At 42.3% G+C, this 27,832-nt stretch overlaps 1 protein-coding gene across 1 annotated transcript; it reads left to right on the top strand.

Moving 5' to 3' along the window:
- Positions 1-3,687: 3,687 nt before the first annotated feature.
- Positions 3,688-27,764, top strand: SP4 (Sp4 transcription factor). Its single transcript, XM_015810807.1, has 5 exons — positions 3,688-3,774; positions 4,048-5,578; positions 22,467-22,698; positions 22,859-23,058; positions 27,310-27,764. Exons 1-5 carry the CDS (start codon positions 3,703-3,705, stop codon positions 27,555-27,557), a joined length of 2,283 nt encoding a protein of 760 aa, XP_015666293.1. The 5' UTR covers positions 3,688-3,702; the 3' UTR covers positions 27,558-27,764.
- The last annotated feature ends 68 nt before the right edge of the window (positions 27,765-27,832 follow it).

Here is a 27,832-nt window from a genome sequence, read left to right on the forward strand (position 1 = left end):
AAGTGCTATTACTTTTTTAAAAAACTACTTTCTATCTCCTAGATGAACATCTTTTTTGAGCCTGCCATGTATTTTTGGTTTGCAGATAGTTGGGGTCACAAAGACATCTATGCCTCATAAAATAATCATTATAATTGTTAATCTATTTTACCAGTACATGGATATTAGTCCTTGAACACAATTGCTGATGTCCTCATGATAGTAAATCAGGGCTCTCCATCTGCTTATGCCTGCTCAAGGAGTAATGTGTGCTATGAAGTAAAAATGCTGTTTTACCATGCATCCAGTTTAAGAAAACAAAGCAAGACCATCATACACTCAGAAGTTGCTAAAAGGAGTTTTATAAAGTGTGGTCAGAATGCAGCCAGTTATGACCAATAGCTTAAAACATAACATCCAATAATTAGTTTTCTGGTGGCTATTATATAGATGTATTTTGTATGTTAAAGTTAAATGTATACTTTATTACTGGGAGATTTGGAATTCGTACAAAGTAAAAATATGAAAGAAAATTAAAATATGTGAGGAGTTGAATGTAGTGGCAATGCAGAAGAACATTGTTATTTTAAGTTTAGTGACATGTTTTGATTTCTCCTTCATATTAAGAGAAGTCTAGAAGTTTAGATGTCATTCTGAGCTAACTAGCTTGTTTTTCACTCTTGCTTGCTGTACCAAGAGGGAATCTTCAGTTTCAGAGCCTTTCCCCTTAAGAAAATCTCACACTTTTGATTCCAATCCTCAGTATCATATGCTAGCCAGTCAAAGTGAGATCTTGCAGTCCTGACCAATACAAGGCCATGGTGTCCTGACCTTGGTTTTGATAGAAATTACAGGGTAGTTAATTGTTGGAAGCTTTTGCACGTAACCTACAGCTGGAAACTGTGAAAACGGGCTTCTCTTCAAGTACCTCTGGCGTTGTTATTAAGGAGCTCCGGGCAGCTTGTAAGAGAGTGAAATTCTACCTTGTTTGGTATGTATGCTTTTCATTTTATGCTTTTAAATCTGTACACTTAGTTAATAATAAAGCTTAAGACCCCTTTATTTAGTAGAATGTTTAACATCTCTGGATTCAAATGAATGAAGTACCTGGGCACCTGATCACTGTCCTGACATTTGGCAAAACAATCATTGATCTTTCACTAGTGTACAACCCAGAGGAATTTACACTTGATTCAGAATGGCTAGTGCACTACAAATGAGCTTTATTCTTCAAATTCAGATGAAACAAAATTACAAGTTAGGCTAGTCAACAAACTAAGTTATCAAGTCTAGGTTGTAATAGCATATAATTTGCTTAAATGATCGTTGTTAGCATTTTAAGTCATCGTATTTCCAAACTAAAGAACAGTTCTAGAGATTTAAAAGATGCAGACTAATCAAGAATGCCTTTTAAAAGTTCATTAAAGTTCTTTTCTATTGTTACAGAAATTATTTTAACCAGTTCAAACCTATTGCTGCCAAACTGCAATCTTATTTATTAAATTTGTGTGCCACCCATCTTAACCTACACAAAGTTTATTTTGGATTTTTTTTTTAGAATAAGAAAACTAGGTAACATTATCATACGTTTTGAATGTCTTACTATCACTGCCACGTTTTCTGGCTTGTGAAAAAGTTTTTGCCCACCAATTGATTACATCAGCTATATTGTATTTCCCCCCCACCACCACTAAATAGTTCAGGATTATTACTTGATGATTGACAGCTACTGTTGTGAATTTGCTATGGCAAATTTTGGCAAATATTGCACCAATTGATTTCCCTCTGCAGGGAACAGAAATTTGTGAATTTGGGATTTTAATACTGAGCTGTTGGGGAATGTAGTCCTATCCTTTGTAGTTTGACTCACATTCTGAGTATTTCAGTCATTTTTGTGATTAAAATCTGTCTCCAAAATATCAGGTGACGCTAGACACTACGCTTGACATTTCTAAATTCAGCGAGGCTATGTCCCATGGTAACCCACCCTGCGAATGAATCAACCACCGGATAACAGAGATCAGCGTAAACGAGGGCATCGCGCACACGTTCCAGAGAACTCTAATACACAAGGCACAGTAAAGCCCCTAACTGGGGGCATCTGGTCTGCTTTGCGCACGCGCTAACTATGCTGAGAACTACAAATCCCGGTATATGCACCTTTACAGCCAATCACAAACCTTAAAAAAAATAAAAACCTAAAACGCACCCTTGAATTCGGACGGCAAGGTATAGCACTTCCCCCTTTTTTTTTAATTCCACAAGGGCTGCAGCACAGAAGTAACCTAAATTGGCACAAGGAAGATACGGATCCGTCTCGACCAATAATTAGAGGGTTCAAGACCTTTGGTAAAAAGGGAGAACAGAGTCTGGCGGCGCTTTTTCCCCGCGCTTTAAAGTACAGAAGTTGGCTCGCGCCTTCTTTCGGGTTCCTATTTCATTCGTTCTCGACTTTGCCGAAGCAACACATTCGCTTGGGAGATAGGGGCGGGCTGAGAAGCCAAGCCCTTCGGTGTCGCCCCACCCTTAATCCCGCCTCCCCTTTCCTTTTTGCTATGGGGAGAACGCGGCCGAAAGAGAAGGGCAAAAACGAGCCCCTTCGCCTGGTTTCTTACCCCTAGCGTCTGCTTAGGGGGGGGGGCAACCTTTCCCTCAGACTAGTCGTTTTTGGCCTTTGCGGCCGCAGGCCCTCACTACAAGCCGACCTGCTTTCAAGCCCGGATCCAGCTCCAGCCTAGCACCGCCCTTGCTCCTCCCCTCGCCTTCCCTCCCTCCCCCCGCCCCTTCTTCTCCTTCAGGCCAGCTGCCGCTTGCTTCGCTTGGCTCCTCAGTGGGGGGGTCAGCCTAGGCGTCCCCGGGCCCCGCCCTCCTCCCTCCTCTGCTCCCTCTCCCCCTTCGTCCGGCTCTAAGTTGTCAATCAGGCGCCAGGGCTGAGATAGGCGACGGCAGCGGGCGGAGACGGGCAGCTACGCCACAGCCCAGCGGCGGCCATTCGTGGAAAAATAGGCCGACCTGCTCCTCCCAGCTCCGCCAGCGACCGGCCTTCTCTCGCCGCTACCCCCAGCACCCCGCCCTCCGTCCCTCCCCTCCCTCCTCCTCGAGCCGCGCCTCAGCGGGCGTTAATGCGGGATGAGCGGTACGTAGCCCCCCTCCTTCCCTCCCGCCTCCGCTGCCTTCCCGCGCCATCCCACCCAGCCGCCTCGTTCCTCCCAAGTCCCTTTCTCTGCCCTCCCTCCTTTTTGTCTCTTCCATTCCCTTTTTCTTTCCTAACCCTCCTCCTGTGTACATCCATCCATCCATCCCTCCTTCGCTTCTGTTTCCTCCCATTTTCTCCTCCCCTGCACCTCCCTTCTCCTGCCCCTAAAGCATCCTGGGCCACTCAGTAGCCGTGGATGCTTTAGGGGCAGGAGGAGGGGGAGGGCTGTGGGTGGTTTTTTTCCCCTCTGCCTTACAGTCTCCGATAGCAGAAACCAATCAAAACTCCCCTTTCTGGGCGTTCATCGCCAGCCCCTGTAGGCCGGGTTTAAAACCACGTTTCTTAAGTGCCTGTTTTCCACTAGAGAAGTGGACAGTAGCTTTCAACTAGCAAAAGCATGGAGGACCAGGGACCGGTGAGAACGTTCTGATTATTTTCTGTGCAAAAATAGGCGTGCAGGATGATGCTTAATAAATGTTGTTTCTTTTTTTTATTATTTTTTTGAAGATCAAAAGAAGGAGGAAACTATGCCTTCTGAGGGAGAGAAATCTCCTGAGGCTGAGAACAACAATAGGAACAAAAAAACTGGAGCTTCTCAGGTAAAATGTCTAAAAGAGTGGAGGAAAACAAGAGAGAGAGAGGGAGATGGCAAACATTACTTACATGTATTTCCAGATGGGATGGATTTTTATCAAAATTTAGAGGTTCTTGAAAGACTTCAGAAGAAGAAGAAATTATTAGCTGAGTGGGAATTTCCTAGTTAACACCTTTTTATAACTTTATGGTTAGGTATTTTTTTAAATAATATGTAGAATGCTGTTACTGCTACTCTTTTATAGTTTAGGTTCTAATACACATAATATTTTTGTTAGGATTCTCAGCCCTCCCCTCTGGCTCTGTTGGCAGCAACCTGCAGTAAAATAGGAACTCCTGGTGATAATCAATCAACTGGACAACAGATTATTATAGATCCAAGTCAGGGTTTGGTTCAGCTTCAGAGTCAACCACAGCAGTTGGAATTAGTGACAACTCAACTTGCTGGAAATGGTTGGCAACTTGTTGCAGCTCCTCCTGCTTCAAAAGAAAACAACAACCAGCAAACATCTTCTGTTATTTCAACTATAGCAAATCCCTCCAATAGCAACAATGGAAATGTATCTCCCTCAAAAACTAAATCAAGTAATTCTTCTGGAGTAACTTCAGGACAATTTCAAGTCATCCAACTTCAGAATTCAGGTGGTAGCGTTCGGTACCAAGTGATTCCACAAATTCAGACAACAGAAGGTCAACAAATTCAGATAAATCCTGCTAATGCCACAGCTCTGCAAGATATACAGGGTCAGATTCAGCTTATTCCTGCAGGGAATAATCAAGCTATCATTGCAACTGCAAATAGGACAGCTTCTGGAAATTTTATTGCTCAGAATTTGGCAAATCAAACAGTGCCTGTCCAGATTAGGCCTGGTGTTTCTATTCCATTGCAGCTACCTATTGCTGGTACTCAGGCTCAAGTTGTAACTTCATTGCCTATAAATATTGGGGGAGTGACTCTAGCATTACCTGTAATAAATGTTGCAACAGGTAGTAGTTCTGGACAAGTTGTCCAATCCACTGATAGTGGGCTATCCAATGGAAACCAGCTGTTGTCCACACCTGTCACAACAACTTCTGTTAGTGCTGTGCCTGAATCTCCTACTTCCACTTGCACAACCACAGCCTCCACAGCATTAACAGGCAATGAAACATTAGTTAATACTGGAGAAACAGGCCAGTATGCAAGCACAGCGAATAGTTCTGAAACTAGTACTGAAGAAGCTCAAACTACCACATCTGAAACAGAGGCACAAAATTCTAGTCAGCTTCAATCCAATGGATTGCAAAATGTACAGGATCAGTCAAATTCACTACAACAGGTTCAAATAGTAGGTCAGCCTATTCTCCAGCAGATCCAGATCCAACAGCCTCAGCAGCAGATCATTCAAGCAATTTCTCCACAATCTTTCCAGCTTCAGTCAGGACAAACTATTCAGGCTATTCAGCAACAGTCATTGCAAAATATTCAGCTGCAAGCAGTGAGTCCAACACAAGTACTCATTAGAGCACCAACTTTAACCCCATCAGGACAAATCAGCTGGCAGACAGTACAAGTCCAAAATCTTCAAAGTCTTTCAAATCTCCAAGTTCAAAATGCTGGGCTACCCCAGCAATTAACTATTACCCCTGTGTCTTCAAGTGGTGGTACAATTGCGCAAATAGCACCAGTAGCTGTTGCTGGCACACCAATAACACTTAATGCTGCTCAGATTGCTTCAGTGCCTAATCTTCAAACCGTAAGTGTGGCCAACTTGGGTGCTGCAGGTGTTCAAGTGCAAGGAGTGCCAGTTACTATTACAAGTGTTGCAGGTAAGTCCTATCCTTTTGCAAGCATTACAGTACAGTAGTCTTAACAGTTCGTTTAGTGACTGTTCAAAGTTACAATCAATTGTTTTTCCAGGAAGAACTATTAATTATGAATAAATAATCCTGGGAAAACAATCCTGCTTATGAATGAGAAATGAATTAATGAGTTCCATTTTGAATTGAGTTAGTAATATTATAAATAGTATAAGAGTCAGTCACCATTTCTTAATTAAGAAAGTGATCTACAAAGTATGGAAGAGATGCATTTTCTTTACCTGCATTGTAGATAATAGATATGCATTTATATAAACATGATCTTCTCTTGGTAAGAAAAATATTTGACTCAAAAGTTGACATTTTTTTAAGAGAATCAGATGAATTCTCTCTAAAAGAATTTATAAGAATTATTTTGTCATTTCTCCTATAGATGCAGTGATTAAAAACTTTATTACTTAATGTAAGTGATAGTTTTTCTTTTTAAAAAACCCACTGCCAAAATATGGTTATTTATAATTACTTTGAGGAAAAAATAGTGGAAGAAAAGCATACATAATTTCAAGCGCAGGTCATATTTGACTATTACATTTTAACTGCATACATTCTTTCACTTTTTACATAAAGACATTATGTAAAAAGTTTATTTAGTTTTAAACTACAATACAGTACATTTTGATCTAATAAGTAGTTTTGAATTTTATTACATTTCAAAAGATTGCTGATACTGTGAATTTATTATATAATGTGAATAATGATTACTAAAATCCTCATCTATTTCTTTTTACTCTTAACATAGGAAGATAATTTTGGATTGAATGCAAAACAGAGATTTAATATCTATATTATATGTACCCATTCTTGTTTTATAAGAATGTGACTAACCATGATTTTGCTTCTGCCTTGCCTCACTCCACAATTATTACTAAACCATCTTTCAGAACTGTCTTTTCCATCAGTATATTGGTGAGATGTCTTATCAGTACAACACTGTCATTTTTGCAAATGAGATCCAGAAATTCATATGGCTCCCATCCTTAAATTGTTCAGGAAACTATTAACGACTTGGTTGTTCTCCCAGGCTTTGGGTGACAGTGATTGGGAGGGCTTCTATATTTTCCCTGTTTTGTTTTGATTTGTTTTGAGTATTTTGCTCTTATGCTCATTTGTATCATATGTTTTTTTCTCTTTTGTATCATTTATATACTTTCATATATATATAGTGCTAACTGTAAGCTATCCTGAATAAATGAATGAATGAATATCTTTCAAGCACAGTTTGAGTTAATCCTTTTTGGAGCCTTCATCTGTCATAATTGTACATAACAATAGTAAGCAAAAACAACAGTGTTCTCTTAGTGTATGAAGTAAGAACAACTTGAATAAAATTATGTACTTTTTAAAAACTATGTTAATGAACTTCAATAAAATATAATACTGTCTACAGAATAACAATATGGAAAATAAGCTGTGTATTCTCTCCTAACGTAAAATGTGCTCTTAAACATAATATAGATTTGAAACCATGTATGTGAAGTGAATTCAGTAGAACTTTGAAGTTTTGCTCATAAATGATAAGATAATAAAAAGGTACATAGTTTGGCTTATTCCTTATAGGCCAGTGGTGGCGAACCTATGACACACGTGCCACAGGCAGCACGCAGAGCCGTCCCTGTGGGCACTCACGCCATTTCTGGGCCCCTCCCCCTCTCCACGCATGCGCAGTCCGGAAACAGCTGCAAGAGCTGGGCGGGGTGAGAGAATGTATAAAAGGAGTAGTTTTGGCGGGACAGTGAGTGAAATCAGAGCCGCCATCTCCCTTCTGCAGTGCAGCCCCATCGGCGTGAGCGGAGACAGCCCCGGGATGGCCGGAAAGGAGCCTTCACCTGGTGTGAGTCCTGTCTACAAAGTGGCTCTGACGGGGGCGGCGGCGGCTGCTCTGAGCCCCTTGACTGGCCAACCACACAGAGAAGCAGGAGGTGGCGGCGGTGATCCCTGCATCGCCAAGCCCGGCCGGCCGCAAATCTGGAAGCAAAGCTGTGTCGACCATCCTCGCGCTGGTGGGGGCAGTGGCGGAGGAAGGTGAGCTGTAGCAGATGCCCTCCCCTCCCCACCCGAAGGCGCACATGGGACAATGTGCAGCAGCAGCGGCAAAGGGTGCCCGCATGCCAGATCCTGTCTTCCCCCGCCGCCACCAGCGCAAGGATGATCGGCAGAGCTTCGCTTCCGGATCTGCTGCCTAACACTATCGCCCCCCACACACACAGAGGCCAGTGAGCGCATGAGGGCTGACGGTGTCCGTCAGCAGTCACAGCATGCTGGCTGTCCTGCATAATGGCGGACTGGCCACAGAGCCTCATCGGTGCGGGCGGAAATCGCTCTGGGATAGCCTGAAGAAAGCCTTTGCCCGGCCTGAGTGCATCCACTCGATGGATCTGATGGGGGTCGCTTCTGCTGCTGCTCTGACCGGTCAGCCCTGCAGGGAAGCAGAAGGGGCAACTGGTACGTGAATCTGCTGCCTCATTGGGCTGCTAGTGAGCAGCCGAGGCGGCTCCAGAACCCCGCTGCCCCTCCACCTCTTCCTTCCCTGCATGGCTGGCCGGTCAGAGCAGCAGCAGAAGCCACCCCCATCAGATCCGTCGAGTTGATGCGCCCAGGCCGGGCAAGGGCTTCCTCCCCTCCATAAATTGGCGAGAAGTAAAACCACTCTTATTATGGCTTAGTTCACAACCATAATAAGTTGCTCCTCCTGAGCAAAGGATGTGAGCTGAGTTTGTACCTCGACCTAGATTTTTGGGTGGAGGGGGGGAAATAGCAAGCCCCCAGGTGCCGATGCAGCAAAAAGATTAATGGGCTGCTGTGACCCGCCTCTTATTCCGGCTGCTGCAGATGATGGAGCTGCCAGCACCAGGCAGAAGAGCGAGGCCCTGAGACGGGGTGAATCTCACTCCCTGGGCTGCGAAGCGTAGAGCAATTGGGGTGGGTGGGGTGCAGACAACATGCGGGCAAGAGAATTGAGAATGAGAAAGACGCAGGCAGAAACGGCTCTGGGACACTTGCCTGAGCGCTCTGCTCGTCTGCCTGGCTGCTAGGAAAAAAATTCTCGGGAACAAAGGTTTTTTTTATTATGATTGTGAACTAAGCCGTAATAAGAGAGGTTTTACTTCTCGCTGATTTAGGGGGGGGGGGGAGGAAGCCCTTGCCCGGCCTGGATGCATCCACTCGACGGATCTGATCGGGGTGGGTTCTGCTGATGCTCTGACCGGCCATCCATGCAGGGAAGCAGGACGAGGTGGAGGGGCAGCCGGGGTCTGGAGCCGCCTCAGCTGCTCACTAGCAGCCCGACGCAGTAGATTTGCGCACCAGCTGCCCCTTCTGCTTCTCTGCAGGGTTGACCGGTCAGAGCAGCAGCAGAAGCCACCCCCGTCAGATCCGTCAAGTGGATGCGCCCAGGCTGGGCAAGCAAAAAAGCAAAGGCTTTTTTCAGGCTATCCCAGAGCGATTTCCATCCACACCGATGAGGCTCTGTGGCCAGTCCACCATTATGCAGGACAGCCAGTATGCTGTGGCTGCTGACGGACACTGTCAGCCTCCATGCGCTCGCTGGCCTCTGTGTGTGTGGGGGCTGATGGTATCAGGCAGCAGCTGCTCCAGCCACTGCCTTGTCCCGCCGCAATTGGCACATCCGCCCTGCCTTTCCTCACCTCACCCCACAGGACGAGCCTCCAGTCCACCGCCCCACCTGTCAGAGACCCCCTGGATCTCCCCCAACCCTGCCCGGCCCCCACAAGTGTCCCTCCCCACAAACACCATCGAGGTGGCCATACCCATTGTGGCCATGCCCACCCAGTCGGCTGTGACCACTGAGGTCACGCCCACCCAGTCGGCCACGCCCACCCGGCACACAGCGATAAATAAATGGGTTTTGGGTCGCGGTTTGGGCACTTGGTCTCTAAAAGGTTCGCCACCACTGTTATAGGCTTTTAATAGTTGTATATTGTTTTTGTCCTTTTGATTTTTAATGACGTTGTGCTTTATTACTTTTTAAAAGTTGAACGCTATATTGGAAGTTCTTAATATCAAACAGCAAAGAGGAGTAATTATTGAGAGGGTAGGAATCTTTAATAATGCAGGATTTCATAAATATAGCTGGAAAATATAATTTAATAGATAAACATTAGCTACAGCCACAATGTGTTTATAATTTCAGGCACTGACTTGCAGCAAGGTTCTTTAAAAATATTATGTATATCTTTTAATATAGACAGATTTCACAATCTGAGAAATCTAAAGATTTGAAATAGAGAAATGATTACCAAGAATAACAATAAGAACATTAAGATCATGCAGTATATTTTATGAATCTAGGTCTTTAAATATTATATGCTGGTTAGTCTGATTACTATAAATTTGCTGGTTTTAAATACTTTATACAAAGATCATGTGCTCATTTTCCTAGAGTTCCATTAATTGACTAAACAAAAAGTATAAATGGTCTTTAATAATAATGCTAAGCATTCTGTCTAATTAGGTATAAACTTCTAATATTTTACTCCACATGAATAAAGAGACTCATTTCTCAGACAATTGCAGTAAATACAGTAACACAAGTCTCTAAAAAATGTTATTTTAAATTGACACGAATACATTTTTCACTACTCATCTACTTAAAAAAAGCAATGCAATAATGAGAAGGCTTACTTGAAGTTTTTAAAATTAGTTTTAAATTTGATATTTAGCAGTCTGAAATTATAATCTATCATTACCCCATAGCCAATCATTTACTATTGTCAGTATTTTCCATGTGTAAACAAATTACTTGATTTCTTAATGTGCTTTGGTGTTTATTGCTTATGTTGATTTGTAGTATATTATTTTCTCTCTTCAGATTTCAGTGCAACATTATAGTTTTAACCAAACTAATTGTGATGTTGAGTGGTGTTTTAAATGTTCAAATTAAGTCAATTGGAGAAAAATTCAAAATTATCTTAAGAACATATTGGAAATTATTGGAAATGGAAAAAGATTACTGTCCATCTTTGTTCAATATAAGCATATAGTTGGAGCACTCTGTTTTCCATCTTTTATTCTACATAAGAATGTTGGTAGCGTTTCTTAATTTCATAAATTATTATATGCAAGTAGTCTTTGACTTATGATCAAAATTGAGTCCCAAATTTTCGTTGCTAAACAAGACAGTTTTTAAGTGAGTTTTGCCCCATTTTATATCTGTCTTGCCACAGTTGTTCAGTGAATCACTGAGGTTCTTAAATTGGGAACATGGTTGTTAAGTAAATTTGGTTTCCCCATTGACTTTGCTTGTCAGAAGGTCACAAAAGTTGATCACATGCCCCCAGAACACTGCAACCATCATAAATACATGGCAGTTGCCAAGCATCGAAAGTTTGTTCACATGACCCTGGGGATGCTGCAATAGTCGTAAGTGTGAAAAATGGTCATAAGTCACTGTTTTCAGTGCCTTTGTAACTTTGAACGATCGCGAAATGAATGACTCAAGGGCTACCTTGCTATAGTGTCTGTCTAACTTTTGCCTCTCTTCCCATATAACTAATATTTGAAATGTGAAACCTCATGGAAAAAGAATTGTTCCTGGGAACATGGTTTAGGTTTAAACCATGTCTATTAAAAGATTATATAATGACAATATATGTCATTATTATATATTATTTTTCCAACTTTCCAAATACTGTTTGCGCATGTAAGACCAACCTTACAAAAGATACCAGGTTGAGAAAGTATGATCTGTAACAAAGTGACATCATTATATTTTAAGGGAAGCTTGATCCATTTATATTAAATCACCTTGGAATACATTGACAGAAATATATTTAAATTAAGTACACTAAGATTCTATGTGTAAAAAAAGCTATGTGTAAAAGAATTCTGAGTGGTGATTTTGGAAAGGTGAATTTTTTTTTTGCAAAAGTAGAGGAAAAATAGGTTGAGTAAAAGTGAACCAGGAAGATATTTTATCTTTTGTTATGGCAAACAGATTTTTAATTTGGGATATAATTTAGAAAGAAATGCAGTATGATACAATTAAGCTCATTACTTTTAAAAATGTACTGTGTAACTATCATGTGCAGTTAAAGGCCTTTGTATCAATTGGTGTTAAAAAAAGTTATGAAATAGAATTAGGGACTAGGTCAGGGGTAGGCAACCTTGGCTCTTTTATGACTCGTGGACTTCAACTCCCAGAATTCCTGAGCCAGCCATGCTGAGGGGAAAGGGAGAGGTTTCCAAGCTGAGCCATGCTGGCTCAGGAATTCTGGGAGTTGAAGTCCACGAGTCATAAAAGAGCCAAGGTTGCCTACCCCTGGACTAGGTGATCAACTTTGTCACTGAAATTCAAGAAGTGTCTACATTATTTATATTTTACTATGGGTACTTTACTATACATACTTTACTATGGTTGGTTTTTAGTTTAATATTGAGCATGAGATTGAAAATCATTTTCATCCTGAAGGTTGAACTAGCTATTATCCATGATGTTAGACAACACAGATGGCATATATCTCACTGTCATATATATATATCTTTCTCAGTGCTGCTTCTTTTGCTGATACATAGAGATACTTACTTTATTGGTGCTGGAATATAGAACAGCATACAGCTTTAATCAGTTGTATTCTGTGTCAGGTCCTTCTTAATCCACTGAGTTATATTTGGGCTGTAGCTCAGAGAAGAAACTGCTTAGTGCTTTTAGAGATTGAACAATTTTGTTTGGTGAAAGCTGGATCTACTATTTCTAAGAAATATATTATAGCCTTCTTAGTTCCATTTTTCTGGTTAAAAATCTATTCATACATTATGAAAGTATAATTAGAGAATCATTTTGTAAAAAAATTCTTTAAAACTAATTCAAAGTAAATTTTAAACCATTAGTCCATACATTCTTCCATTTATTTATGTTATACACATTTTTTTCATTCATTATACCATAGAATCTTTGACATATTTGTCTTCCAGGTTGATCTTAAGTAACATTTTATATACTTTAGCTATTAGGTCAGCGGTTCTCAACCTGTGGGTCGCGACCCCATTTGGGGTCGCGCGACCATTTCACGGGGGTCGCCAAACAATGCAGTCCGCCATTTTTTTGCCCACCAAACAACGCAGTCCGCCATTTTTTTTTGCCCTTTTCCTTAGCTGTGCTACTCCCTGTGCTTGGCGGCAGCCGGCATGCACAAACTTTACCAAATGTGCCCTGCAGGCGGCGTGTGAAGAGCGCAGGCGCAGAGCAAGGCCCAGCCCTCCCCAGGGATTCATTTCAGATTTAGGCGGCAAAAGTTTTTCTCGCGCAGAGGAGAGAGGAAAAACAATTGCGGAACACTCGGGAATCCCTTGCAAGGCACCAGGTACCTTGTGCTTATTTTCTAATGCCTCCCCCCCCCCCCTGTTTTCTGCTCCCCCCCCAATTCNACTGGCCTAGGGGTATTTTAAAGGGGTTTTAAATTAAATTTTTAGTAGGAGCAGCCAAATCTGAATAGTTATTTTTAAATCTTTTTAAATTTTGTATTGTACTGTACTATTGTTTTAAACTGGCTGTAAGCCGCCCTGAGTCCTCCGGGAGAAGGGCGGGGTATAAATTTAATAAAATCAAAATCAAAAATCAAATCAATCAAATCAGCTGACCGGTGCAGGTCCGGGGCCGGAATGCCCGGGGAAGGGGGCAGGCTCTGGTGGAGAACCTGGTGGAGAGCCAAGCGGCGTCACCTGCGGGGCCTCAGAAGCCGCGCGGAGGATCCACGCGCCTCAGAGCTGCTGGCCGTCCTCTCGCGCCCGCCAACCTGGAGCCCTCCATCCTCATCCCGGCACGTCTTGCCCTCTCCCAGCCGCCCCTCCGGGACCTGCCCGCCCCTCCAGCCTCCTAAGCGCCATCGCAGTGGTGGGGTCGCGGGAGCCCCTTTCCACGCCGCGCAGCCCTTACTGCCAAACCCTTCCCCGATTCGTTGCACACGAGAGGGGTGCGGCCGGAGCGCCAGCTCCCGCTCGGAAGGCACCGCTTCTCCCCTCCCAGGCCGGCTGGCTGGCCTCCAACGCAGATGCGGGCATTGCCGCCGCCTCGCCCTCTTCCCCGCCACCTGGCCGCTTCTGAGACCCGGAGCCCGGCGAGCCGGGAAGGAGCTGCTCCTGCCCGCCAGCCCCAGGGCTGCGCCGGGCGCCAGAGGGCCAAGGCGGCCTCCAACGGCGAAGGAGGATTTTAAGGATCTTTGAGAGGGAGAGAGAAATAGAGAGAGGGAGCTGAGCTGAGCCGGTCCTCACGCCTCCTGGTTGCCCGGCTGCCCTCTGCGCCGCGCCGGAGCCTCCCCCACCACCAGCCCCACCTCCCTCGGCGTCAGAGGCCGCCTTGGCCCACTGGCGCCCGGCGCAGCTCTGGGGCTGGCAGGCAGGAGCAGCTCCTTCCCGGCCGATGCTCCATTGTGGGAAACCGATCCGGGCACTGCAGCAGAAGCCACAAGCTGTGGGGGATCCCTGCCGCCGCCGCCAGAGCCGGCTACAACAGAGCGCCAGCCAGTTGCTTCAACCAGGCGCCGACGGCCTTGGGATGCCCCGCCCATTGCTGACGTTGCCGTGCCGTTTCCCATGATGCCAGGGAATCCCCGCCCCGCCAGAGCCGACCACAATGGAGCACCGGCCACCTGCTCTAACCAGGCGCCGGCGGGCAGTCCTAAGGTGTGCCAGAGTCACGCACGCCGCCCGGCAGGCTGCTGTCAACTCTTTTTCCTGCATGGCATTTCCAGCGGCTGGCTGCATCTTCGTCCCGTGATTGTTTGGCTCCCTCATCATGTCCTTCCCCCACAGAAAGGGCATGGCTCTTCATGCAGGCTTGCCCCCTTGCGGGGCCTCTGATTAACCCTGTGCTCGGGTGCCCCACCCCCTGAGAAGTGTGGCAGGAAGTTCCTTTCCCAGGGAGCTGCGCGATCCCGGCGCTACCATAGGGCCCGCTGGCTGGGAAGGCGCTCCGGAGTCCCGGCTGCCGGGAAGGCGATCGCCTCGCTCTTCTCCCATCACCTGCTCTGCCCGGCTCGAGCCTGGCTGGAGCAGCGTTGGTACTTCCAAAGGTGGCCACTTCAAGGTCGCACAGGTAGCCCTCGGCCACTCCCCTCCCCACCTCCAAATTGATTCCCCATCAGAGAGAGAGGGAGGGAGGGAGAAAGAGAGGGAAAGAGATGGAGAAAGATAGGGAGAAAGAAATAAAGAGGAAGAGAGAGAAAGGGAGAGAGAGGGGGGAGAGAAAGAAAGGGAGAGAGAGAGGAAGGGAGAGAAAGGGAGGGAGGGAGGGAGAAATAGAGAGTAAGAGAGAAAGAGGGAGAGAGGAAAGAGAGGGAAAGAGGAAAGAGGGAGAGGAAAGAGGAAGAGGAGAGAGGGAGAGGGGAAGAGGAAAGAGAAAGAGAGGAAAGAGGGAGAGGAAAGATAGAAAGAGAGGAAAGAAAGAGGGAAGAGAGAAAGAGGGAGAGGAAAGAGAAAGAGTGAGAAAGGGAGAGGAAAGAAAGAGGAAAGAGAAAGAGAGGGAGAGAGAAAGAGGGAGAGAGGAAAGAGGAAGAGGAGAGAGGGAGAGGGGAAAGAGGAAAGAGAAAGAGGGAGAGGAAAGATAGAAAGAGAAAGAGAGGAAAGAGAAAGGGAAGAGAGAAAGAGAGGGAGAGGAAAGAGAAAGGAAAGATAGAAAGAGAGGAAAGAAAGAGGGAAGAGAGAAAGAGGGAGAGGAAAGAAAGTGAGAAAGAGGGAGAGGAAAGAAAGAGGAAATAGAGAAAGAGAAAGGGAGAGGGAGAGAAAGGGAGAGAGGAAAGGGAGTGAGGAAAGAGGAAAGAGAAAGAGAGGGAGAGGAAAGAGGAAGAGGAGAGAGGGAGAGGGGAAAGAGGAAAGAGAAAGAGGAAAGAGGGAGAGGAAAGATAGAGAAAGAGGAAAGAAAGGGAAGAGAGAAAGAGAGGGAGAGGAAAGATAGAGAGGAAAGAGAAAGGGAAGAGAGAAAGGGAGAGGAAAGAGAAAGTGAGAAAGGGAGAGGAAAGAAAGAGAGGAAAGAGAAAGAGGGAAGAGAGAAAGAGGGAGAGAAAGAGAGAGGAAAGGGGGAGAGGAAAGAGAGGGAGAGGAAAGAGGAAGAGGAGAGAGGGAGAGGGGAAAGGAAAGAAAGAGGAAAGAGAAAGAGAAAGAGGAAAGAGAAAGAGGAAAGAGAAAGGGAAGAGAAAGGGAGAGGAAAGAGAGAGGAAAGATAGAAAGAGGAAAGAAAGGGAAGAGAAAGGGAGAGGAAAGAGAAAGAGTGAGAAAGAGGGAGAGGAAAGAGAGGAAAGAGAAAGAGAAAGAGAGGGAAGGGAGAAAGAGAGGGAGAGGAAAGAGAGGGAGAGAGGAAAGCATAATCACTATGCTTTAATTATGTTCAATTTGTAAAAATGAAAATACATCCTGCATATCAGATATTTACATTGCGATTCATAACGTAGCAAAATTACAGTTATGAAATAGCAATGAAAATAATTTTATGGTTGGGGGTCACCACAACATGGCCACGCCCACTTGGTGGCCACGCCCACTTGGTGACCACACCCACTTGGCCACGCCCCTGGCACCCGGGGTCACCACAACATGGGGAACTGTATTATGGGGTCGCGGCATTAGAAAGGTTGAGAACCACTGTATTAGGTGATCATCCCCAGAACATAAGTTGATATCCAATTCAGATTTAACTCCTGTGAAAACAAAACATTTTTATCAAGTTTAAATCTTTCAAAAATTCTATAATAATTAAGCCAATCACAAACAAATCCTCCACTTAACTAGTTTCTCTTGTTTTTATCTTAAATCCTTCTTTTTCAAATATCAATAAATCCAGATATGTTTTACATTTATATTTTATATTTACATTCCAATAGCATCTCTTTTCTATGTAGTGCTTCATGAGGTGATGGCCAAAGTGGCACTTTGTCAGCAATCTTTTTTTATATTTTCACCATACATGCCCAGTCGATTGCCTAATGATATGATTAGTTTGTCATACTACAAGTAAGCATGCCACCCAAATTTCAAATCAGAACCTACAAGGTCTAACAACCTTGAGTTTTTCAAACTATCCAATCTTTTAATCATATCAAAGAATAAGCATAATGTAATGTAAGATCTGACAAACCCAGACCATTTCTTCTTTAGCATCCTGTTAAAGCTTATATTTAATTCTTGGTTTTTTATTTTGCCAAATAAATTTAGATATATCTTTCTCCCATTGTTTAAAAGAGGAATCTTTAATCAGTATTGGTATAGTCTGGAATAGAAATAACATTCTAGGTCAGTGGTGGCAAACCTTTTAGAGACTGAGTGCCCAAACTGCAACCCAAAACCCATCTATGTATCGCTGGGTGCTGGGTGAGCATGGTCCACTAGATGGGCGTGGCTACGGTGGTCATGGCAGACTGGGTGGGCGCTGCCAGGGTGGCCGTGGCCAGCTTTGCAGCTGGGGCAGAAGAGCACAGGCAGGCAGCCGCCATGGCTCCGCTTGCCTGGCAGGGTGGGGGCGCATTTGCGAACAGAGACTCGTGGGGCTGCTGCGTCGCTTTTCGTGCTGTGCCGGAACTGGACGGTGCGGAGCCTCCACGCCGCTTCTTCCCCTATGGACATCGGGAGCACCCACCCCATCTACCCCTCATCCCGGGGCAGCTGTCGCCATCCCATGCTCTCCAGCCCGTCACTGGCCAGCCGGGCACACCAAGCTCGGGCCTTGGGCAGATGGAGGCCAGAGGGGAGTGAGAGTCGCTGCTACCTGGCTCCTCCGCCTGAGTACGCGTGCAGGGAAAGGCGCCCAGCTTGGTAAGCCACGGTCCGCCCACAGAAGGAGGAGGAGGGCTGGCCGGGGACAGGTGCAATGCTGCCCACGGGGGGAATCTGACCAGCCCAACCAGGAGGGGGGAGAGGCCAAGGGAGCCCGAAGGGAGGAAGGCATGGTGCTTGGGGGTAGTCGCTCTCCCCCCTGTGCTCCCGCAGAAGGGCTGGCTGGCTTCAGCATCACCTGGGCAGGCCTGGCTGCGCATCTGCCCAGCAGCACTGGCGAGCCCGGCCTTCCTTCCTTCCTTCCTTCCTTCCTTCCTTCCTTCCTTCCTTCCTTCCTTCCTTCCTTTCCCCTCTCTCCCTCCCTCCCTCCCTCTCTCTCTCTCTCTCTGTACCTCTATCTCTACACCCCTCCAGAGAGGCAGGACCTTGATCTGTCCCTGGCAACTAATAAACCCAAATGGATTTCAGAAGGAAGTGGGGGTTATAACTGCAGATCTGCTGCGTATTCCTCCCAAGCTCCTTGTCATCGCTTGGAATAGGAAGGTTTCTGAGGGTCGGAATAGGATAGCTCCCATGCAACCTCCTAATCTGTAGATTTCTTCACCTTTCATGATATACAAAGATATTGAGAGGGATGAAACGGATGAAGAGATGTCTAGAGCGCTACTGGCAAAAGACGGGATAAACTCAATCAAATATTGATAAAAGCTGCTATTAAAGCTTACGTCATGGCAATTCGGAAATACTTCTTCACACTAATTGCATCTGCATATAATTGGCCCACAGCCCTCTTTAAGGTGAACCATCTCCTAAGAAAGGAGGATACAGAAGTCTACCTGAGAGGAAATGCTGAGGAATTCGCTGATTTTTCTGGAAGACAAAATTGCTGAGATTCACTCCCAGTTAGATGCCAGTATGGTTGCTGGTCTGGTGCAGGTACCCAGGGTGGGGTTTTGTACAGCTATCTGGGAATAGTTTGACTCTGTTGCTCCTGAGGAAGTAAACAAATTCTAAAGAATATGAGCACAAGCACCTATGTTTTAGGTCTATGCCCCTCTTGGCTCGCAAAAGCTTCCAGGGAGTAACATGGAGATGGATTCTAGAGATGATTAATGCTTCCCTGTGGGAAATGTTGGTGCACCACTATTTTAAGAGACTGGGGTCTGCCCTGTTCTTAAAAACCAATCACTAGACTCCACCATATTGGATAATTTTCGACCTGTTTCCAAACTTCTCTTTCTGGGGAAGGTGGTTGAGAATGTAGTTGTGTGGCAGTTCCAGAGGTTCCTGGATGAAATGCATTATCTAGACTGTTTCCATTTAGGATTCAGGCCTGGATATAGAATGGAAATGGCCATACCTCTCCATGGTGTCTCCCACCATGGAACATTATCACCATGGAGATAAGATTGGCCCCCACTTCAAAACACTTTTGCAAGGTCCTAAAAACCTAGTTTCACTAATGGGTCTGCAGGCTCCAGAGTGGGATGGAGCCCATCAAGTGGCTTACTTGATTGCTGTCATCAGGAGGGGTGAGGGATAATTGGTTTTTAAATAAGCATGTCCTCTCTGCATTCTAATTCTTCTTCAGGATTCTGTTGGACTGCAGAAATATTGGAAGGTTTATTTTACAAATATAGATATAAATCACTGAGGAAAACAGATCTATGCATTTTCCTGGTACTCGACCTGGATTGATTTTGGGTCAGATTTTGAATTATAACTTTGTTTCATTATGTAGATAGTCCTCGACTTACAACAGTTCACACGGATAATTGTTCAAAGTTCCAACGGAACTGAAAAAGGTGACTTATCACCATTTTTCACATTTATGACCTTTGCAGCATCCACATGATCACATAATTTATATTTGGATACTTGACAACTGACTCACATTTATGATGATTGCAGTGTCCTGGAGTCATGTGATCACCTTTTGCAACCTTCTGACAAGCAAAGTCAATGGGGAAACCAGGTTCATTTAACAACCATGTTATTAATTTAACAACTGCAGTGATTCACTTAACAAATGTGGCAAGAAAAGTCATAAAATGGGGCAAAATTCACTAAACAAATTTCTCAGCAGCATAATTTTTGGGCTCAGTTGTGGTCATAAGTTGAGATCTATCTATAATATGTGCATTTGACTTCACCCTGACACCCCCACGCATACAAATTCTATGGTTGTACGAGAACAATTTTATAATACCTATAAGGGGCAAGCTTTTGTTCATGGACAGTCATTCACTTTTCTTAGTATCCCTGAAAAGTTTTATCAATAGCCAACATCTTATTTTTTGGGGGGATGTCTTTTTCATGGTCTCACCTCGTGACAACCCCACCCAGCCGGCCCACTTCTGCGGCCAAAGGAAATGCCTCTGCAGCTGAGAATGGAGCTCCGGATTGACGCACATAGCACACCCTGGCCTGCATTTCGCCATCAGAGGCCTTTCCAGAAGGTCTCTGATGGCGAAATACAGGCTGGGGGGCACTGCAGAAGAGGTGGGCCAGCGAGGCGAGCCAAGTATTGATTTATGGGAGGCCTGGCTGCAACAGTAAGTAGGTAAGCGAGTATGCAAATTGGCTCTCAACTATGGAGGCGCTAATGCTTAACATGGGAAACATTATAAGATATAAAGACTTACTAACAGATATGGGGGAGTTGAAAACCAAACAACAATTAGAGGAACAAGGAATAAAGATGGATTGGTACATGAGAACGCAAATACAATTTAGATATGAAAAAGATGTTAAAATAGATGGTGTTAATTTGGGGACAACAGAGTTAGATGAAATACTCACAGGAACGGAAGAAAAATGGATTAAAAATGTAAAGTTATCTACTACATATGGAGTTGGAGGAGGAACAAGTGAAAGAGACAATGATAAAATGGACAAGGAATTTTGGATACACAATTGAATTAGATAGATGGCAGCAACTATGGGAAAGAAACTATAAATTGACAATGGTGACAGCATATAAAGAAAATATGTACAAAATGTTTTACAGATGGCACATGTCTCCAGAAAGATTACGATTTTACAAATTCCTGTCCAGATACTTTACAACCTTTACAGTAGTCTATGGTCCAAGGAAGATGGTATACACCACCTGCACACATCTTCGATTTTGAATAACCTTATATTAATCTTGTACCTATCTTTTCTACTATGTTGAACGTATAGAACTAAGACCAGAAATATTCCTGTTGGGTATTCTACCAGGGAAATACAGTAAAGAGAAAACATATTTAATTATTCATATAATTACAGCAGCCAGGATTGTGTTTGCACAAAATTGGAAAGCACTGAAAGCCCCCCCAGAGGGAGAGGTGATTGGGAAAATACTGGAATGTGCAGAAATGAATAGACTAACAATGACGATTAAAGATAAGACAGAGTCAGAGTACTATGAAATCTGGGGAACTTTTTATGATTGGCTGAAAAGAGAATACGGTTAAAAGACAGTTAACATCAATTTAGGTGGAAGAAGAAGGAGCAGATAAGGAGGGAGACCCAGGCGACACAGTATTGAATAACTGGAGGTTGTATAAATATTTATAGAAGTATATACCGAGAAGGTTAGATAAATAGAAGTATTAATGTAAGAGAAAATTAATCTTACTGTATATAATACAGATAGGGAAATTTGGAGAGAGGAGTTGCTCGGACATTACCCCTGAATTGTATCTGAAGAGGGATGAGAGGGAAGAAAGGAGAGGAGAGAGAAAAGAGTAAAGGAGGGGGGAAGGAAGTAGGAAGGTTGGAGGAGAAGAGGAGAAGTGGGGAGAAAGGGGAGGAGAGTGGTGAAGGAAAGAGGAGAGGAGAGGAAGAAGAGGGAAGTAGGGAAGAAAAGGAGAAAGAAGGTAGATAAGAAGGAGTGTGGATACAGTGAAAGGGGAAATGGGTGAGCAACACCAGAAGTCATGTGTATGTATTTATTTCATTTTATTAAAAGTATCTTATATATAAGAATGTAAAAAGAATGTATGTTAACATCTGATAAATATCACGGTATATGTATGGGAGAGAGTTTGGAAAAATAAAAAAAAATAAAAATAAATAAACATAACTATTGGAACACCCACATACCCTGGAAGATTGGTAGTGACTTGGGAAAAGACTTTAAAAAAACGGAATAGATAAAGTAGATTTGCTTTTATTTTCTCATCTAATTACTATCCATTCTCATCACCTCACCTCCATCTCTTCTTCCTGTGAAGCAAATCTTTTCTCCTCATGTCCTCATGATTTTTCCCTCTTTTGTTGTTTTGAACTGATATAACTATATGTACTTCTTAATGTTCCACCTATGGTATGACTGTAAGATCTTTGGCCAAGTGGAGCACTCTAGTCCCTTCCTTTACCCTGGTTACTGGCATCATTAAATCAGTGTGTTCTGATCAGTTGCTCTTTGATGCACATTTTTCTTGTAAATATACTTTAAAGAAGGAGATGAATACTGTAACTTTTTCTTCATTTTCATATATCACTTTTTGCTGTTCAAAGTGTTATTCTTCCTATTGTCTCTTAGTATTTTATTGGGTCTACAACTCCTTTGAGCTGTTTTATGCATTTCTTTGAAACTGAGCATTGATTTCAGAATCTTTTAGCTTTTCATTCAAGAAGCTTCATCATTTGGTATGGTGGGGAGGGAATGATACACAAAATACTTCCTTCTTCTTCCTAAGGAAAAAACAGTCCAGTTGCCTTTTGGAAAAAAGGACCTTTGAGACAACTATGACCAGGATGGTTGAGAATCTCCACAGACATTTTTGCAATGGTTTTATTTTGCAGTGTGGAAATTACTGCAGCCATGATACCAATGTACCATCTCAAATGAGGAATTCAGTAATTCTGTCATTGCATAATTACTGAATATTTATAGTTAGCAGAGATTATGTTTGTGTATTAATAATATCATATTTAATTTAAAAATGTTGGGTTTAATAAAATTGGAATACCTTTCCTCTGTTTGAAATATGCATACAAGAAGTATTTATATGGCTTGCTTTTATATACCTGTAGAACTGATTTTTATGTAGTAAACAAGATACAAGAATATGTTATGATCTCACCATATTAATTAAGAAATTTAAGATTTTTTCTTACTTTCTAGGTCAACAACAAGGACAAGATGGAGGAGTGAAAGTACAGCAAGCAACAATAGCTCCTGTAACTGTAGCTGTTGGAGGTATAGCTAATGCAGCAATGGGTGCTGTTAGTCCTGATCAAATAACTCAAGTGCAGCTGCAACAAGCTCAGCAAGCATCTGATCAAGAAGTGCAGCCTGGCAAAAGATTAAGAAGAGTTGCTTGTTCATGCCCTAATTGTAGAGAAGGGGATGGAAGGTATTTGCCATAATTAGTATTAAATATCAAATTTCTCAGGATCAAAGCTTTTATTCAGCTTACATATTTCTGTTACATCTTTAATGACATTATTTTTATTAACTTAGCCCTTATTTGAAATGGTTTCTGACTTTAACTAATAGTGATTTGTATTTGATAGAAGCAGCAATGAACCAGGAAAAAAGAAACAACATATCTGCCATATTGAAGGCTGTGGTAAAGTATATGGGAAAACATCTCATCTCCGGGCACATCTTCGCTGGCATACAGGGGAAAGGCCATTTGTGTGCAATTGGATCTTCTGTGGGAAAAGATTTACAAGAAGTGATGAATTGCAGAGACATAGACGAACCCATACAGGTGAGTGAAGAGTTTAGATAAATATTTAAAAAATAAAATTTGTTTACATTTTAATGTTCTGGCATTTAAACTTATATAACATTTGAATATGTTTCCTTCAGTCAGAACTTACTGATTAATACTTCAGTGTCCTTATTGAGCTTAATTTTTTAGATTATTGGAAATGAAAGCTCATTTGAAATTGTATGAAGAGTACTCTTTGACTAGATGTACAAGATGTACTGTAAATTGGAAGCTAACTGAAAGAATACATATCTTAACCATTTAAAAAGTCACACTGAATCATGATTGCTTAATCATTGCATTTCTGTTTGAGAGGATGCTCAAAAAATGGTGGTGGACTAGCTGAAATAATCTTGTAGAAAACCAGTATTTTAGAACACACTTCAGTTAGACTCAAGATCTTATTTTGGGATTGAATTGGCTATGATGAGTATCCTGTCCTAAGGAATAGAAATATTATAATTGCCTGATTTCTTGGTAACCTTTAACAATAATTATAACTACTTTTAGTGCTATTGACTGATCATCCTTGTGAGTGAGAAAAAAAATAGTTTCAGTCCTATTTTTTTTTTAATAAAAGTTTTTTATTTATAATACAATTATTTGTTTTTACCTGTATGCACCGTAAGGTCTCATTTATAAGGATTGTTAAACAAAGAGCACTATGTTTTTGAATTATGTAGTAGGAATTGGAGATACATTTGGAGTAAGAAGATGTATTATGTTAATATATATGTTAATATACATGTTAATATACATACTTTCAATCCTATCGTTAGCTTAAGATCCGAGCAGTTCTCCTTGATTCATACCAGCGATAAAATTTGTCCCAGATTTCGAAATATTCCAGTTCTGTCTTATCTTTCATAGCCATTGTAAGCCTGTCCATCTCTGCACATGATAAAATTTTATACAGGATTTCTTCTTCCGTTGAAATTCCCTTATTTCTCCAATTTTGAGCATAAACCAATCTGGAAGCCGAACTCCTATTTGATTGTTGGTCACAGAGTAAAGTTTTTGGCTTCTGGTAGTTGTATTGCATTGAAAATCACCATCTTATTTCTGATGCTCCTCAGATTATTTCTTAGGCAATTTGAAGAATAACATCATCAGAATCCTCCTGAAATACTGCTTAGTTTGTAAGACTTATCTGAATCAGAACATAGCGACAAGCTCAGTAAAATCTAATTAGCATAAATAGATGCCGGTAACAGAGAATTTCTGTGCCTGGCAGTTCTAGATAAAGGATAGAGATAATTTCCTGTTCTGGATATTGAATTTTCTAGACATACAGGAATGGAACGGATGCTCATAGAATAAACATTTTACTGGAGGCCCAAGTTGCTCTGAGGGCAAACAGTATATTTTATGACTTTTAACAATGTTAGGAGCTGTGGTGATACATTTGTTAGAATGCAGTATTGCAGGCTAATTCTGCCCACAGCCTGGAGTTTGATCCTGACCGGCTCAAGGTTGACTCAGCCTTCCATCCTTCCAAGGTCAGTAAAATGAGAACCCAGATTGTGGGAGCAATATGCTGAAATTTGTAAACCGCTTAGAGAGTACTATAAAGCACTATGGAGTGGTACATAAGTCTAAGTACTTGCTATTAATAGTCTCATTTCTGTGTAACTATAATTACTCATTGAGTGATATCCTTGTGCACTTGCATAGATGCTATTGTTAGTGAACAATGCAACAAAAAGATTACTATGCAGCAGATATAGCTACAGTGAGGAAAAAAATTATTTGATCCCTTGCTGATTTTGCACGTTTGCCAACTGACAAAGAAATGATCAGTCTATAATTTTAATGGTAGGTTTATTTTAACAATGAGAAATAAAATAACAGCAAAAAACTACAGAAAAACACATTCCAAAACAGTTATAAATTGATTTGTATTTTAATGAAGTATTTGATCCCTTCGCAAAGTATGACTTAGTACTTGGTGGCAAAACCCTTGTTGTCAATCACAGAGGTCAGACATTTCTTGTAGTTGGCCACCAGGTTTGCACACATCTCAGGAGGGATTTGTCCCACTCCTCTTTGCAGATCCTCTCCAAATTATTAAGGTTTCAAGGCTGACATTTGGCAGTTCGAACCTTCAGCTCCCTCCACAGATTTTCTATGGGATTAAGGTCTGGAGACTAGGCCACTCCAGGACCTTAATGTGCTTCTTCTTGAGCCACTCCTTTGTTGCCTTGGCTGTGTATTTTGGGTCATTATGCTGGAATACCCATCAACAACCCATTTTCAATGCCCTGACTGAGGGAAGGAGGTTCTCACCCAAGATTTGACAGTACATGGCCCAGTCCATCATCCCTTTGATGCGATGAAGTTGTCCTGTCCCCTTAGCAGAAAACTATTCCCAAAACATAATGTTTCCACCTCCATGTTTGATGATGGGGATGGTGTTCTTGGGTCATAGGCAGCATTCCTCCTCCTCCAAACACAGTGAGTTTAGTTGATGCCAAAGAGCTCAATTTTGGTCTCATCTGAGAACAGTACTATCACCCAGATCTCCTCTGAATCATTCAGATATTCATTGGCAAACTTCAGACAGGCCTGTAACATGCTTTCTTGAGCAGGGGGACCTTGCAGGCGCTGCAGGATTTCAGTCCTTCACAGCGTAGTGTGTTATCAATTGTTTTCTTGGCAATTATGGTCCCAGCTGCCTTGAGATCATTGACAAGATCCTCCCGTGTAGTTCTGGGCTGATTCCTCACTGTTCTCATGATCATTGAAACTCCATGAGGTGAGATGTTGCATGGAGCCCCAGACCGACAGAGATTGACAGTTATTTTCTGTTTCTTCCATTTGTGAATAATCGCACCAGTTGTTGTCACCTTCTCATCAAGCTGCTTGGCGATAGTCTTATAGCCCATTCCAGCCTTGTGTAGGTCTACAATCTTGTCCCTGACATCCTTGGGTAGCTCTTTGGCCTTGGCCATGGCGGAGAGTGTGGAATCTGATTGATTGCTTCTATGGACAGGTGTCTTTTATACAGGTAACAAGCTGAGATTAGGAGCACTCCCTTTAAGAGACTGCTCCTAATCTCAGTTCATTACCTGTATAAAAGACACCTGGGAGCGAGAAATCTGATTGATAGGGGATCAAATACTTTTTCACTCATTAAATGCAAATCAATGTATAACTTTTTTGAAATGTGTTTTTCTGGATTTTTTATTGTTATTCTGTCTTTTACTATTAAAATAAACCTACCATTAAAATTATAGACTGATCATTTCTTTATCAGTGGGCAAACATACAAAATCAACAAGGGATCGAATATTTTTTTCCCTCACTGTACATTGTACATTGCACTGGCTACTGATTATTAATAGGCTTGATTCAGATTTGAAATATTAACCTAGAAGTGTTTAAATGAGCTGGAGCCAGGATCCGCTTGAATTGTCTTCTTCTTATACATCTACTCAACTATTGCAATTATTGTTAGAGGCTTTCATGATTACACTATAAGATCTCTGTATTTCCTAAAGATGTAAACTGTACAACAATCAGGAATAATCTTTTTGTTGTATTAGTTGTGGGGCCTATATTTTAAAATGCTTTCACTCCAAAAGCATTTCAGTTAAGTGCATGTAGAAGACATTTTATGTTTTGGTGTTGATATAGAGGATGTTCTTAATTTATGGTTACTTGGGTTCATTGTTGTATATGACAAACACTTTAGAAATACATAAATATAGAGTTACTTAGGATGTTTTGAATTGGTCATAACTGTAAAGAAAAGGAAGAAAGGACCTAAAAAGATCTAGCAAATTCTTCTGTTAAATGTATGCATATACATGTATACAAGTATTTCAATTACTTAAATTTTTGTGTATTTCACTTTAAATATCAATACAAATATTTTCCATTGAGAATCTTTTGAATATATGTCTCAATACAGTAAACCTTCAATTTAATAAAACTATTTGGCAGACTTTATCATCTAAACTGAAAATCTTTGCAACAGACAACACCTACTAATCCTTTATCCCCATCATTGCCAGCAATCATATCCCGGCAGCCCACATGTTTTCTGTTTTCTCCAGCATTTTCCTTTCCTCCCATCAAAAGCTCTAATTGGCTCTTTAAGCAGCACTTGGTTTTAACAGATACTTCTTTCTCCCATCAGATTGTTACATTGAAGGTATACTTACAGGAAAAATTGTTAGTCATGGCACTGAACTACATTATGCATAGATGATTGCCCATGATGTTAATTTGAACATTTCTTGACAGGGGAGAAAAGATTTGAATGTCCAGAGTGTTCTAAAAGATTTATGCGAAGTGATCATCTCTCCAAGCATGTCAAAACACATCAGAACAAGAAGGGTGGAGGAACAGCCCTTGCTATTGTTACCTCAGGTGAATTGGACCCTTCAGTTACTGAGGTTCTTGGATCTCCAAGGATTGTTGCAGTAGCAGCCATTTCTCAAGATTCAAATCCAGCAACTCCAAATGTTTCAGCAAACATGGAGGAATTCTGAAATAATATTACATAGATGCCTAGAACTGCACTTAGGTTTACATACTTTTCAAGATACAGAAGTGGGCTAGTAAAAGTGTATAACAGAGCAGAATATCATGTATTCAGTCTTGATTACTATAAGTATTCCAAGCTGGAAAATTAGCATAAAAAGTGTACTTTGTAGAATAAGACAACATTAAGAAAAACAGAATCAATTCATAGAGATAAATTATGGATAAAACAGATTAGGAAAATATTATTCTCACACAGCACTGATTTCTGTAGCTCTGTATC

The sequence above is a fragment of the Protobothrops mucrosquamatus genome, unplaced genomic scaffold (genome assembly GCF_001527695.2).
Source record: "Protobothrops mucrosquamatus isolate PMUCROS unplaced genomic scaffold, P.Mucros_1.0 scaffold21, whole genome shotgun sequence".
Classification (NCBI taxonomy): domain Eukaryota; kingdom Metazoa; phylum Chordata; class Lepidosauria; order Squamata; family Viperidae; genus Protobothrops; species Protobothrops mucrosquamatus.